At 35.3% G+C, this 13,739-nt stretch overlaps 1 protein-coding gene across 24 annotated transcripts in view; it reads right to left on the bottom strand.

The window, feature by feature from the left end:
• FUBP1 (far upstream element binding protein 1) overlaps nucleotides 1-13,739 on the bottom strand; it is a 35,634-nt gene that overhangs the window by 20,694 nt on the left and 1,201 nt on the right. For 9 of the 24 annotated variants that reach the window (XR_012588851.1, XR_012588852.1, XR_012588853.1 and 6 more), the window contains exons 2-18: nucleotides 13,532-13,622; nucleotides 12,478-12,540; nucleotides 11,591-11,629; nucleotides 11,198-11,237; nucleotides 10,323-10,372; nucleotides 10,159-10,230; nucleotides 9,814-9,871; nucleotides 8,088-8,250; nucleotides 7,908-8,006; nucleotides 7,723-7,824; nucleotides 6,944-7,046; nucleotides 6,760-6,860; nucleotides 6,160-6,301; nucleotides 4,781-4,941; nucleotides 3,830-3,984; nucleotides 3,666-3,745; nucleotides 624-752 (exon numbers count right to left, since the gene is read on the bottom strand). Coding sequence is in view for 15 of the 24 variants with exons in the window: in XM_074599015.1 (XP_074455116.1) it covers nucleotides 624-752; nucleotides 3,666-3,745; nucleotides 3,830-3,984; nucleotides 4,781-4,941; nucleotides 6,160-6,301; nucleotides 6,760-6,860; nucleotides 6,944-7,046; nucleotides 7,723-7,824; nucleotides 7,908-8,006; nucleotides 8,088-8,250; nucleotides 9,814-9,871; nucleotides 10,159-10,230; nucleotides 10,323-10,372; nucleotides 11,198-11,237; nucleotides 11,591-11,629; nucleotides 12,478-12,540; nucleotides 13,532-13,622 (1,648 nt within the window). In the remaining 9 variants the exon portion in view is untranslated. The remainder of the gene's footprint in view (nucleotides 1-623; nucleotides 753-3,665; nucleotides 3,746-3,829; nucleotides 3,985-4,780; nucleotides 4,942-6,159; nucleotides 6,302-6,759; nucleotides 6,861-6,943; nucleotides 7,047-7,722; nucleotides 7,825-7,907; nucleotides 8,007-8,087; nucleotides 8,251-9,813; nucleotides 9,872-10,158; nucleotides 10,231-10,322; nucleotides 10,373-11,197; nucleotides 11,238-11,590; nucleotides 11,630-12,477; nucleotides 12,541-13,531; nucleotides 13,623-13,739) is intronic. The other 15 variants (XR_012588855.1, XR_012588856.1, XR_012588854.1 and 12 more) reach the window with 3 other exon arrangements.

The raw sequence follows: 13,739 nt of genomic DNA, 5'->3' as shown, positions 1-13,739 counted from the left end.
GTTTCTTACATAGAACAATTTACAAATCATAAGCTGAATGTTTCAGTAACAATAACATCACTCAAATCTGACACTATAAACCTACCTGGTACAAGCTACTACAAATATAAACAATTAGAAAAGACACCACAAAGGAACAAAGAATTGTTCAGCATTCAGCATGTTTTTGAGATTCAGGAAGTGCACACCACTCACCAGTACAAAATACTACCTACAATTTAAGTGGTAAGCCTCATCCAGGCATAACAATTATACCAATACAACAAAATACTACAATTTTAATTGTCCTAAAACCCCTGGAAGTGATGTAACTATTTAAGCAAACGGCAATTAACAGTTTGGCTCATTCCATTTTTACTTATGAGTGACTGCACTATGTAGACGTAATTAAGTCAGCTCAAGTAGCAGCAAAATTCTCTTTGGAGTATATTACAAGAGAAATACATTACCCTTATTACTGCTGAAATTAAGAAAAGCAATACTGAAGGCTGTAAGCAAGAGTTTTCCAAGAAAACCAGGTATCTTACAATTAGTTTACCCAATATATGAAGACAACAATAAAAAACAATGGGACATCTACACCCCCAGCAATGACAAATTTATTCATTTTAGTTAACAGCTACCTTGTCCATTAGTTTGGGTTGTAGCTGGTCCACCAGGAGGGGCTGCAGGTGGTGGCTGTGCTTGCTGCTGATAGTAGTGAGCATAATAAGCTGCCCACGCTGCTGAATTGGGATCTGTTCCTGGCTTACCTATGAAAGCAAAACATTAAGTATTTTAAAAGTAGTATGAACGGAATGCTGTCCTCAACCCTGTCCTAAGCACTCATATTTTCCTCCAAGGAAAAATTCATCTATACCAAATAACCATATACATCCTGTAAGTATCTTTTCTTTCTAACACAAACTTTTGATCAGGTTTCAGACAAGTGTACTGTAGGAAGTATACTTTCATAGGACTGATGAGAGAGAATCATTCTAGAACCCTTACTACTACAATGTCACTTACTAATTTTTAAATGTGATAAACAGAAACAGATTTTCAAGTTTAAACAAACAGCCATGTTACTAAACGGTAGCAACAATGAATCATTTTAGGACCAAACAATTTCAGTAGTTTCACTTTTCTTATAACCTCACACTAACGACACTGGCACAGGTGGAGGAGGCATGCCAAACACATATTTCTGAAACGGAAGAATACAAATCTTACTAGGTATTTGCAATGCTTGTCCGTTAAACTTTAAGGTAACAGTAAAATACAAACCACACAGTATTTTAAGAACCTGAATCCCCACACATGGCTATAAAGCATCACTGTTTACTTACAGCTTTTTAGAATAACAAATAGCAGCAACATTGCATCTTCTGCAGCTATCTGCATGTTTCCCTTATTTTTAACTACACCTAGGTAGGCCAACGATGCCACTTCCTAGAGCCTTATTTCTCAGTTTTTCACATATAGCGTTTAGGAATGGCTTATTCTTGCTGAATCACAGAGATTGATTACATTACCAGATTAGCAATCCAGAAAACCTGCAAATCTACTATTAGAGAACATAACGTTCTACAACACAACCAGCATCCTTTAACATTGTTTGCATCCTGAAAGAATAAAAATACCTGCAAATAAATGCAGCCAACTGAGGGGAGAACTTCACATGAGGACATAGACACAACTGATACTTTAAAATAACTACACACAGAAACTGAAATATATTCCGCCCGAAACACAAAATAGGTAAGGGAGTGACTAATGGAAGAGAAAGAAGAAATCCCCTGAAAAAGGCATTCAGGGAGAAGAAATCCACTACACAAATTTTTTGCAGTATTTCATTTAGCATTGAAGTCAGATGTAACCATTTTAAACACACACAGTACTATCAGCATACAGAAAACAACGTCAACATGCTGTTTCCTTTTCAAATTACATTGCTTCCATCAACAATAGCGGATTTAAACTAACACGTACTATATTCTAAGGTTACCTGCAAATATCAAATAAGCCATTGCTCGGTTCCCCCCCTCCTTCCCCTTAGTAGCTACTTCTCTAGAACAGAAGAACACAGAGCAGGACTCATTAAATTTCCAAAGAAATCTGACTGTAGTAACTAGCTCCACTTTCACGTGACAAGAGGCAATCATGGTTCTGGAGAAAGCACCTCTGAAAAAAAACTAAAATAACCCATTTGTTACACTGAAATGAGCAACTAAGTGGACAACTGTACAAAACTCATCCAAATAAATGCTAGTCAAAAGAAACACCAACTTCAATTGCACATAGGAAAACTTCATTAACTTTTTAGAGAGTATTTATCCAAAAAATTGTTATAAAATCAAGATGACATCAAGGTGGATATTTGCCATTTTTCTTACAGATCTTTATGGAGACAAACGACTTCATAAAAAATGAAAAGGCAGCATGAAAAAGGCTGTAACGTTTTGGCAGTGGTTTTGGATTAAATTACACTTTCGGTATGCTTAGACTTCAAGCCAACTCACTGTGAATCATTCTTTTTAAATAATGACAATAGGCATTTTTAAATACCGAACTGAATGCATGCAGAGGTACCTTTTATAGAAGTTAAGGAAATGAAACCAGAGATGGTTCTTTGCCAAGAAAGGATATATATAAGACTTGAACATGAACAGAACTCTCCGTAGATTGTAACATCCTCCAAAGCCATCCCCTTTTTCACTAACGAAACTTGTGTCAGGACCAGTGGCTATCAGAAAATATTTATTCAATTTATAACAAAAATAAAATTGTGATCTTTTGGCTGAAGTTCTGAAAACGCTCTACCTCAAACAAATGAGGTACAAGTGACTTGAGCATCTAGCCTTACCATGCCTTCTGTGACTGCAGTTCCGTTTCCCCATATGCTCTAGTCCAACCAAAGGATGTAACTTAAAGAAAAGCAGGATACTAAAACTTCGGGAAATTGTGATTAAGTAAAGACTCCCAGTCTTCATGAAGATAAACAGAAATAGAAGAAACAGATTCTACAAAGATGGGTTTCAGAAGAAAGCGCAAAACTATTATAAGCAAAAGCTCAACACGTATTCCTAACTAGTTTTACTGTATTAACAGCAGTTCAACAGAAGTTTTATCCCTCAATAAATGGCTGAACAAAATACATTTGCATCAGACCCTAAGAAAGAATCCTCATATAGGTCAACAAAAGCTGGAAATACGTAATATAGCAGAAACCATTCAAAGTCAGGATCAGTGAGATTGTAAGGAGCACTGCTTAAAATAAAATACGAAGTCATTGACTATTACGGAAAGAAAACACATCCTCATTAAGGAACTTCATGTGAAAACATCCCTTGTAAGAAAAATGAACTGATTTGCAAATAATCAGTTAACCAAGAGTCTTGCAAGAAGTAGAGTCTTGCAAGAAGTATCATAAACTGGGATGCAGTATCAGTAATGTTTAGTAAAGAACATATTCCAACTGTAATAACTGAATTTCAACATCCCACTAGCAACATGCAGGAAGCGTAGAACACACGTAAACTGACAATCAGTAAAGCCCAAAGAATAGGAGCTTTTTCACATTTGCCAAGTGTAACACACATGAACTGTGAAACATATATACTTGAAGGACAAAATTATGTACTTAAAGTATATGCACACTACAGTACAACTGTGACATTTCTTACCTGGATCTGGTGGATTTGGTGGCTGCCAATGCGGGTAAGCATTTCCCCATCCTTGTGGAGCATACGGAGCTGGAGGACCACTACAAAAGATCAAGTCATACACAGAGTGAAAGCCAGTCCCAGGTCACCCTACAAAAAAGGAAGCCAGCTGAAGCAGTACTTACTGAGGTGCGGGGCCAGGAGGCCCTGGATTGTAAGGAGCTGGGTTATATGGTCCCATGGGAGCACCAGGACCTGGTGGCCCAGGAGGTCCGTGTGGGCCAGGAACAACACCATGGGGTCCATGGGGAACAGGTGGGCCCAATGGATTTACTGGACCCTGTAACAAGAGTGGCACACAGCTGAAAACAAACCTTGAAGTTCTCAATTTTTCACCAGTTTATAAGCATCAATCTAAACACTTTAAGAATATAATCTAAAAGGTTTGATTATTTTTAAATAAAGACATTCCCCTGGAGAAAACAAAAAGTCTTTCTGAAGATTAGTTAGGCTTATGGCTAGTTAAAGGAAGAGAGTTAAAAGCAGCCATGGCAGTAATAGCATCTAAAAAGCTACATTTATTTCAGTTCATTCTTGAGGAAACAAAGAATTTTACAAATAAACATTGACTTTTCCACAAGTTGCATTAAAAAAGTGCACAAACTAAAACAAGACTACCAGTGTTTTAAAGTAAACTGATGCTAATCTTGCTAATTAAACCTAACATCAGGTACAAAAAACAGGTAGTAAATTTGATTACATGCATACACATGCAAACAAAAGTGCAGTGAATTTAAATTGTGTAAACTTGGATTAAAACTCTACCTAAACAGAGTTTAGTAGCTTTAACAGTATCAAGGATATCTTTGAAGTAAAATTTTTCATTATGCACAATGTGTGCACCTTCAACAACACATCATTAAAAAATACACTATATTATATTGAAGTAAGCAACTGTTTCTTTCCATTTCAAGTTTTTGCTTCTTTTGGAGCATCATGTTTATATTACTTTAAACATAGATTACCATTTATTATTATCAATATATTATCTAATTAAGTAATTTGGAAGTCTGCTCCACAAAGGAGACTCTCTTCCTATTCTGTTTAGCTACAATAGTAAACCAAAATACACTCACTCCAATCTTTTCTTCTATAAGTTGTCGTGCATAATCTATTTGCTGAGGTGTTCCACGGATAGTAAACATCTTCATGTTTGGATCCGCGTTAGGTGGAGGATTTCTTTGAAGTTCTATTCTAGCACCAGACTGCTGGCTTATGCTTTTAATAGTCTCACCACCTACAACACAACATACAGCTTTTATGACATGCATTGAAGTTAAAATACTAAGATTCAAATCAGAGAAAGTCAACTGCACGGAAGCTGAAGACAGAGAAGTGAGAAGACACCTATTCTTATCAGCCATACAAGAACATTCTAACAGTAACTAAAAAAAACACCTCTTCAGTGTAGTATAGAGCTTTGATTTCAATAAACCACTAAAAATAAGTTATTTTTTTAAATTAGAAGACCACAATATTGTTGCTCAGAACAGTAAAGAATTCCTACAATGTTGCCTGGATTTTTTGCATTCATATAAAGATGTAAGATTAGACACAAATAACAACCGATACACACGGTCATCAGTAAATACAACCTTAAAGCCTAACCTCCCTATAAAGCAGTAGGCAAGCACAGATGACAAAAAACAACCAGAACCTGACCAGCTGGTAAAGTCCACATTTTTTGCACTGCACTAAAACCAGAAAGTTAAATTCCCTAAACTAGTTCTTCCTCTTATAGGATCCTGAGAAGTTAATTTTATCATTAGTAGACACAAAGTTTTCAAAACAGGGGTCGTTTGGCATTTAAAAACAAAAAAAACCAAACCAAAACAAAAAAGTCCATCAACCTCCCAGGGCAAGAACTGAACTATGTCAGCCTGTCCGTTGTGTCGGAAAACACATTACAAACAAGAGATAAGATAACTCAAGCGTTTCATTTAGAAGCATACAGTACACTATTTTTAAAACAAAATTGTTTGAGAAGTAATTATTCTAATAAACACACACATAAAAAATTGTTAAAGGATCCCACCGTAAAAGATCTTCACTGGAATATGTGAAAATTAGTTTTAAAAGCGAGTTACAGACGCAGTAACATTAGGCTAATCAAGCACTATCAAACGCAAGTTAATTATAAGATACATCACTTAAGAATCTACCAAACACTAACAACGTAACTCAGTACTTACTACTTTAAAAAAAAAAAAAAGGGTTAGATAAATTGATTGGTTCTTGACTTAAAACTACTGGGGTATGCGCTTTGGTGAGGAAGATCTGAAAAGAATATTACGAGTGTTATGATTTAGCAGTATTATGTTGCTCTACTGTACGTGAAAATATTTGCGAAGGCTTCTCTTGAAACATCTCTCTAGTACGGCTATTTGTACAAATAGAAAAGCTGGGAGTATTTTAAACTACACATAAATACACATATATATATAAGATATATTGCCTTTGCCAATGATTAATCCAGTTTTGCCAGTGGGAACAATAAAATTGAATTCCTGTAATCCACCAGGAGGCCCCATGTTCCAGTTGCCTTGGCCTCTACCCCTTCCTCGACCACCAGGTCCTGGTCCACCAGGGTTACCAGCCTAAAGAGAAAAAGCAACAAATTAGCACATTCTATATATATTACTGCAAACAAATTATTAATGCCAACTGGTTACATCACATCATTTGTCAAGACAAACCCCCGATTTCCTACTCAGATAGTTTCTATAGTTAAAGCGGTATTTTTACAGAAGAGATAAAACTGTCTTTTAAACATGAATTACAACCCAAAGTAACCACATATTGGCTATTAATACAAGACAACAGAAGTAGTAGTTCTAAAACCAGCCAGATCAAGAACTACCATGACTTCAAATCAGTATTATCAATATCATCCTGACACTTGCAAAACCATAACAGCAAACATACTCCAGACTGAACTTCGAACTAGAATCACATGATACCATTAAATTATTTAGTTACACGCTCATTTTTAAAATTTTAAGTCTTTCCAAAAGTCTGGCAGGAGATTTTAAACAGAAACAACATATTACCCAACCTGAACACTTCGAAGGAGATCTGTAATAATTTCTGCAGCATGCTGACATCTGTCAGGAGGCCCTGTGATTTGGGCTATTCTATCTGGAGTTGTTCCATCATCTGGAATAAAAATGAACTATTCCAGTATATGTTACCAGTAAATTTACGCTCAATTCACAAAAACTTACAGACATATGACCAACCTGGTTTAAATTGGATCCTAACACCAGCATCATTCTGAATCTTTTTTATCATCTCTCCATTTCTTCCAATTACAATACCTACAGCAAATCGTGGTATTGGGACCTTAGAGAGGAAAAAAAATAACTCAGTATGTCAATGATGCAAACATTCCCACCAAATTCACACAAAGCGTCACATATCAGAAGGGTAAACTAGGGCCAGCCCTATGCGACTTAAGGCTTTTTGAAGTGTGAAACTTAGTATCAAGTCATAAGCCTAGCAAATACTGGACAAAGGGATCAAAAAGAAAGAGATCCCATGCGCTACAGGTTCTCATAGTGGCAGCTACTCCAGTGACCATTATGCTTCTCGCAATCAAAGAACAAGAGTTCTAATGGGCCTAAAATGCAGATTCTAGCAGATGAACTTTCAGCCTCACCTCTGATGAACAGTTATAAGCTCATGACTTGCAAAATAGGTAAGTATTCTTCTGTAAAGGCCAAAGTCCAATTTCTATAATGACATTATATACTTAGCCATAAAGGTTATTTGCTTATTTGATAAAAAACTCCAGCTAGCTGAAACAGTTCAGAACTGCTACTAATGTAAAGTGAATGCTGCACACCATTTAAAGTCAAAATTTTAGCAATGATCAAGTAATACTTACATGCCACAACCACTTTTGGAATCTGGTTAGGAGCTTTCAGTGGTATTACCAGATATTACCCAGTGGTATTACCATTACATTTTAATGTTAACATCTCAAAATACAGGGAACAAGTTTTTCAACCATGCTTACGTCTATCCCTTCATTTCCTCCTATTCTTGACCCATATTCGTTGCGCACCTCTCTAAAGCCACCTTGATCACGAATTAACTCCAGCACCATTTCCTTGGCTTGCTAAAAGAAGAATAAAAGTTCATTTAGGTAATGAAACATCAGAATGGATTTTAAAATGCTCTGAACTGTGAAGGGCTCCTTACTTGAACTTTATAAGGGTCTCCAGTTATCCTAAGGGGCTTGTCTGCACCAGTGTTCTGTGGACCATCTTGAATCATGACCATTTTGACACCTGCTCGCTCCTATTTCACAAAAGGCAGGTCAATACCCACTCAAATCCAAATTGGATATTATCATATGTTTAAAAGAAGATACATGTATACCTGTAATTGTTTAATTGTCTCTCCACCTTTTCCAATAACTAATCCTGCTTTACTTGCTGGAATCATAATTTCTTGGACTGCATTTCCAGGTCCATCGCCATGATGAAAGCCAGGTGCGGGTCTCCCCTTTTCAACTATCTGATCAAGTAATCTTTTTGCTGATCTGTTAAGAAATACATACATTTATAAATACATTTATTCCTACAAGTATCACTTGCCCACACCTATTCTGCTTGGAAATTTTTTTTTTTTTCATCTGAAAAGTTTCTGTAGAAGAAATATAATTACTCTCACTAAGAAATATGAGGCAAACTCAGCAAGTCTGTAACGGTAACTTAAGAAACTAATTGGAAGATAATGTGGTAGACCTAAAACCACCCCAGTGTCAGAATACAAAAGGTGGTCTTTACCCAACACACATAAGTAAAAGTTACCTCCTCAAACACGACCATCACCCCTGAATAGTTACATTGATCAAACCATAATTCAGAAAAAAAATTATGGAAACCTTGTCCTTTAAAATATTTTAAAAATAATCTGTGTCAATTAGAAGATATGAAATTGTTATAATTTACCCTTTTTAGTGCATTAATAAACAAACAAAAATCACCAGACAAAGCTTTTTCTAACTTTGCCTAATTTCAGTAGTAATTCAGGTAATACCTCATTTCACAGTAATTTTTCCTTAATTTTTTAATAGCCAATCTTAAGGCAGATCTATTTTTGATTCAGCATGCAAAGTTAGAACATTTGTACTTGTAACCATTACCAGGATAGTGGACAAAAGCAAGTACAGCTTCACCACACACGTAAGTCAGCTGCCATCAGAGTAAAACCATGATTACAGTGCTAACATTAGTTAAAAACTCTTCCCTCTAATGTATGAGCAGAATAAACTATAATTAGAAGGAAAATTCCCATAAAGGAATGACTTCATTAACAGGAGCCCGCTTGGCTGCAACATAAGAGAAGAATGCCAGTCTGCTTTCCTAAAGGAAAACATGTACCTGTAGGCCTTACCGGCAAACGTGAAGTGAGAGCAGCTAACATAAGCAACGTAATAGCAAATATACTAACTACACTTAAGACCTTTCCTAGCAAACCCAGGGTAAGTTGGTCTTCAAGAGGTTATATAACCTCTGTGCCAGTAAAAAACCCCAGCGCTCTCACTCCTATCATCCTCTTCCCTGAACACAGGAAGATAAAAGTTAACTTTTTTGATAGGTGTTACACAGTCATCACTTTCATAACTTTTGGTATACATTAATTTGTACCAAAGACATTTAAGAACTCTGATGAGCTGGGCTTTGAGCAACTCCTACTCTTACACGTTATTGTTTTTCCATATTTTCCCTGTGATCTTCCAATTTAAGGTTAATAAAGAAGTTTCTTTTTAGCACACATTTCTTTTTAGTATCCATTCATGCATTTCATTCTCAAGATAAAATCAGTGCGTGGTTAGATAAGTATTACCCACAACAAGATTTGGACTTTAAAAAAAGTTTAAGTTCCATATTTTTGTCTTAACATTCCAAGTATGTTGAGGGACCTGACTGCAGGTTCAGGGCCTTTTTTCTTACGCGTACATTTAATTGTCACCAGACTGCCTCTTTAATAGAGGAAAAACATAATATTATAAACATACAATCTAGATATTACACTTAGATCTAAAAAATGAAGTGTATTGCACCATTAAATATGAACATATGGCATTTGTTTTACTTACTGAACAGACTCTGGTGTTCCAGTTAGCATACATGATCTTTCAGGCAGGCCTCCACTATCTATGGTCATAAAATAAAACCAATTTAGCAGTAGAGTTAAGACAGAAACAGATTATGAAATTAAACATAATATACAAACTACTGTAACTTCACTGAAGTAGAATAATCAAGTGAAAAATCACAACATTTTACATTTCTTCAGATCATGATAATCACAATTAGCACAAAATACTAAAATATACCTTAAATGAAGGTTCAGGCAATTAAAAGCAATGATCAGCCTTCTGAACTTTCTACCAAAAAACCCCACCAAAATAAACAAAGAAAAAAGACCCACAAATAGTTACCAGGTGCAATCTGTATTTTACAGCCAGACTCTTGCTGTATACGTGAGATCTGCTCTCCACCTCTGCCAATTACTTGGAGAAAGAAAATATAGAAAGATTATTTGTATTATCAGCAACTGCTAACATCCCTCACTACACTACACCACCACATCCACACTACTTACTGAATCCAACCATCCCATCTGGAACTTTGTACTCCTCTGTCATCACAGACCTACAAACAGAACACAATGACTATTCAGAGACCAAGCTGGCATTAAATTTATATATATCCCACCATTAAATTTAAGAAAGCTAGTGTCCCCACCATCACCCTGGCTTACTTGCCTCCCCTTCATTTTAAAAGTCATTATGCAAGCACAGTACTAAGTAAACTAACAATATATAAAAGTGACCACAAAAATTTCAAGTATCATACAAACTGATCTAAGTTTTCCTTCATCCTCTTCACTATTAACAGATGCGTGGTACAGAAAAAGCTAGTGTAGCATTTAAGTTTCATCTGTATATCCACCAAAGTACGTTGAAAATACACGAATTCCAGCATCTCATCTACCAAAACCAACCAAAGCATAATAGTTGCATGTGGTTGTTCAGGGAAGAAACGAGCGGAGAAAACTACTAAGTTGTATCAAATGTAGCTGACTGAGCAATACACTATGTTAAATCTGAATTTATTTTTTTATTTTTATTTTGTTAATCCATTAGCTTTCTTTTTTGTTTACAGGATAGCGTCAGCCCTTTCCCTTTCACATCTACTTCCAGCTTCTGTTTATGCTACCTATGCTAAAGCAGTAAAAAACAGTAATGCATTTTCCTTTTACTAAGCTTGATGCACAGCCTAGGTTGCGACAAGAAAGAGAGACAGCAATGCAAATGCATTTTAAGTGTTTGTCTTGGGACTTGCTGAAGCTAAATTTCAACCAATCACACAGATAGAGAGTAACTGCTTCATACATTGATATCACTTTTTCAGAGAAATTTCTTGACAATGCTTTCTTTCAGTAAAAATGAAAACTCCTTTTAGTGTAACTCTTACCTTTGCTGTTGATGCATCGGTGGTAGCTGATTTCCAAAAGCTATAAACAAATATCGTTACAATTAAATTCAAACAAGTAGCATAATTTACAACTAAGCTTCTCCTTTGGTAATAAAACTTAACTGTATCAACTTTTGTCCAAGTTGACTTTTTAATAAGTGTTATCAAGAGATTTTAAAACAGCTAAAAAGATTCTCAGCTGTTGCTAACAACATTGTCAGTTTTACAAAGCAGACTCACACTTCTTCAAGAAAATAAGACATAAACCCCCAGCCACTCTTTTGATCTTACTGATTCAAGGATCACCTACCAGAACACTGTTTCAAATTCTTGTTCTGACAATGTTACACACTTGTTTAGGGTTTTTTTGGCAACAAAATAAAAATTACTTACAGTCATTCTGAGGAGCAACTTTCTTAGCATCTGGTTGATCTGCAAAATTAAGATTTTTTAAATTTTTTTTGCCAAGAAATTCAAGAAGTGTTTACACCTTTTAGTGTGAATTGCAACTTTCCAGTGTATTTTAGTCCCCCTTTCCTTTTTTTTTTTTTCCTTTTCTTTTTTTTTTTCCTCCAATTTCAGGGAGTTGATCATCTGAATAAAAGAAAGAATCTCACGAACACTTAGCACTTGGTTAGCGTAGCTGAAAAGATGTTAGGTTTTTCCATATTATCTATTCAGTAGTTTAACAAAAGGCAGTTTTCAGAACACATTGTAGATTGCTCATAGATACCCAGTCACTGAAACTTAACTAAGACAAGGAACAAAGTTTAGCTCTGTTGGTTGCTCAAGCTAATGATGCTTCTATAGTAAAAAAGAAAAAAAAAAAAAATCAAATCCATACCAAAAAATCAACAATGATTTAAAGAAAAAAAATTCTGACAATGACGACAAATCTAGATCAAACATCTGAAAATACAACAGTATCACATGGCAATGTAATCTCAATCCGAATGTTGATATGAAATTCCTATCCAAATATCAAGCATTTCATAGCATAAAACTTCAAAAAAAAAGCAGATTCAAAGCAACTACATCACTACCATCCAAATCCTTTCTGTACAGTAAAGGAATAAAAGGCATAATTAACCTATATCTGAAAAGATAAACTTCAGATGCTTTCTTCCCACCCCAAAATAAAGGTTATATGAACCACCATAATTTATGTGCAGCAAAAACTCAGACACATATTCCAAGAAATATTTGTGTCAATCCAGAAAGATCCACTAGTTTATGTCATGTTTACATACTAAACACAGGTAATAAATAAAAATTCCTGCCTTTAAAAGGAGAGGGCATTCCCTCCCAGTGTGTTGTACTGCTCGGACTTGTCCAAGAGCCATCTACACATAAAATAAAAAGAATACATTACATATATCATCTGAAGCATCATTAGCTCATTTTTGTATATTAAAAACCTCACCCTTAATAGAAAAAAAAAACCCAACTTTATTACAGGACACAAGAACTCCTGATATAAAGCCTTAGTTACATTCTGTAGACTGAGTTTCAATCCTCTTTAAAGGAAAAAAAGCCATCGCTCTTTTGTGAGACCTATGAGAACATTTCAACAAGCTCAGAGATTTCTTTCCGTAATTTATCCACGATTTTGTGTGTATATTAAACATATCAAACCCTGTTAAGTTCAAACTGGCTGCTTAGTAAAAGACAGAAGACAACACACACACATTTCAGGAGAAAACTTTACTCCAATATAAGGCAAATTAAAAAAGCTGCAACAAGTTAGACGACTTAAGTATGATCTTAGCAGGGTTCACACATGCTATAGGCTTAAATATTAGACCAAGCAAAAGTGTGTACAAGGTAGAAAATTTAATTTCCTGTCTTTTTTTAAAGTCCTATGCTTTTACAATGAAATGCATTAATACTTTTATTTGAAGCTGTGCAGTAATAAAGTATATGAAACAATAGAATTTAAGGAGTGATCACTTCCTATTCTAATTGTAATTTGCAAACTGTAATCAGTCCTACACAACAATAGACTTAAATGACATACCTGTGTAAGCGTTTCTCAACCATTAATTTATCTGCCCCCCTCCCCAGGATACTTTTTCCTCTTTACAGTGTTTAAGCCACATTTAAAACATTTTAAAACTGGCTTACATTCACTTCATGTTAGAGCACAATGGTTTAAAACAAATTTCCCCATTCAACTGAAAATGAAAAAGCATGTCATGATCTATAAAGAGAACAAGATGTTTTTATGCTGTGCTATGGGAAAAAAAAAAACACGAACAAAAAAACCACCTGCAATCGTTCTGGCACCATGGCCATACTCAACAAAAACAAATGCAGCAGTTAACGAGCGCATACCTCCATCCTCAAGAGGTCTTTTTTGTCCTCCATAACCGTAGTCGTTTGAATTCATTGATGTGCCAGCATCTCCCCCGATTTTTGCTGCAATCTAAACAAAAGGCAGATGTTGTGAGTAAAAAAAAAAAAAAAAAAAAAAATCAGTCAGACCTCACTAATTCCAGATCTTCTAAACGATTTTAAGCAATTTAGAGAATGCATATTAAAA

This window comes from Larus michahellis, chromosome 8 (genome assembly GCF_964199755.1).
Source record: "Larus michahellis chromosome 8, bLarMic1.1, whole genome shotgun sequence".
In the NCBI taxonomy this organism is placed as follows: domain Eukaryota; kingdom Metazoa; phylum Chordata; class Aves; order Charadriiformes; family Laridae; genus Larus; species Larus michahellis.
This window is presented reverse-complemented; position numbering and strand designations above follow the sequence as displayed.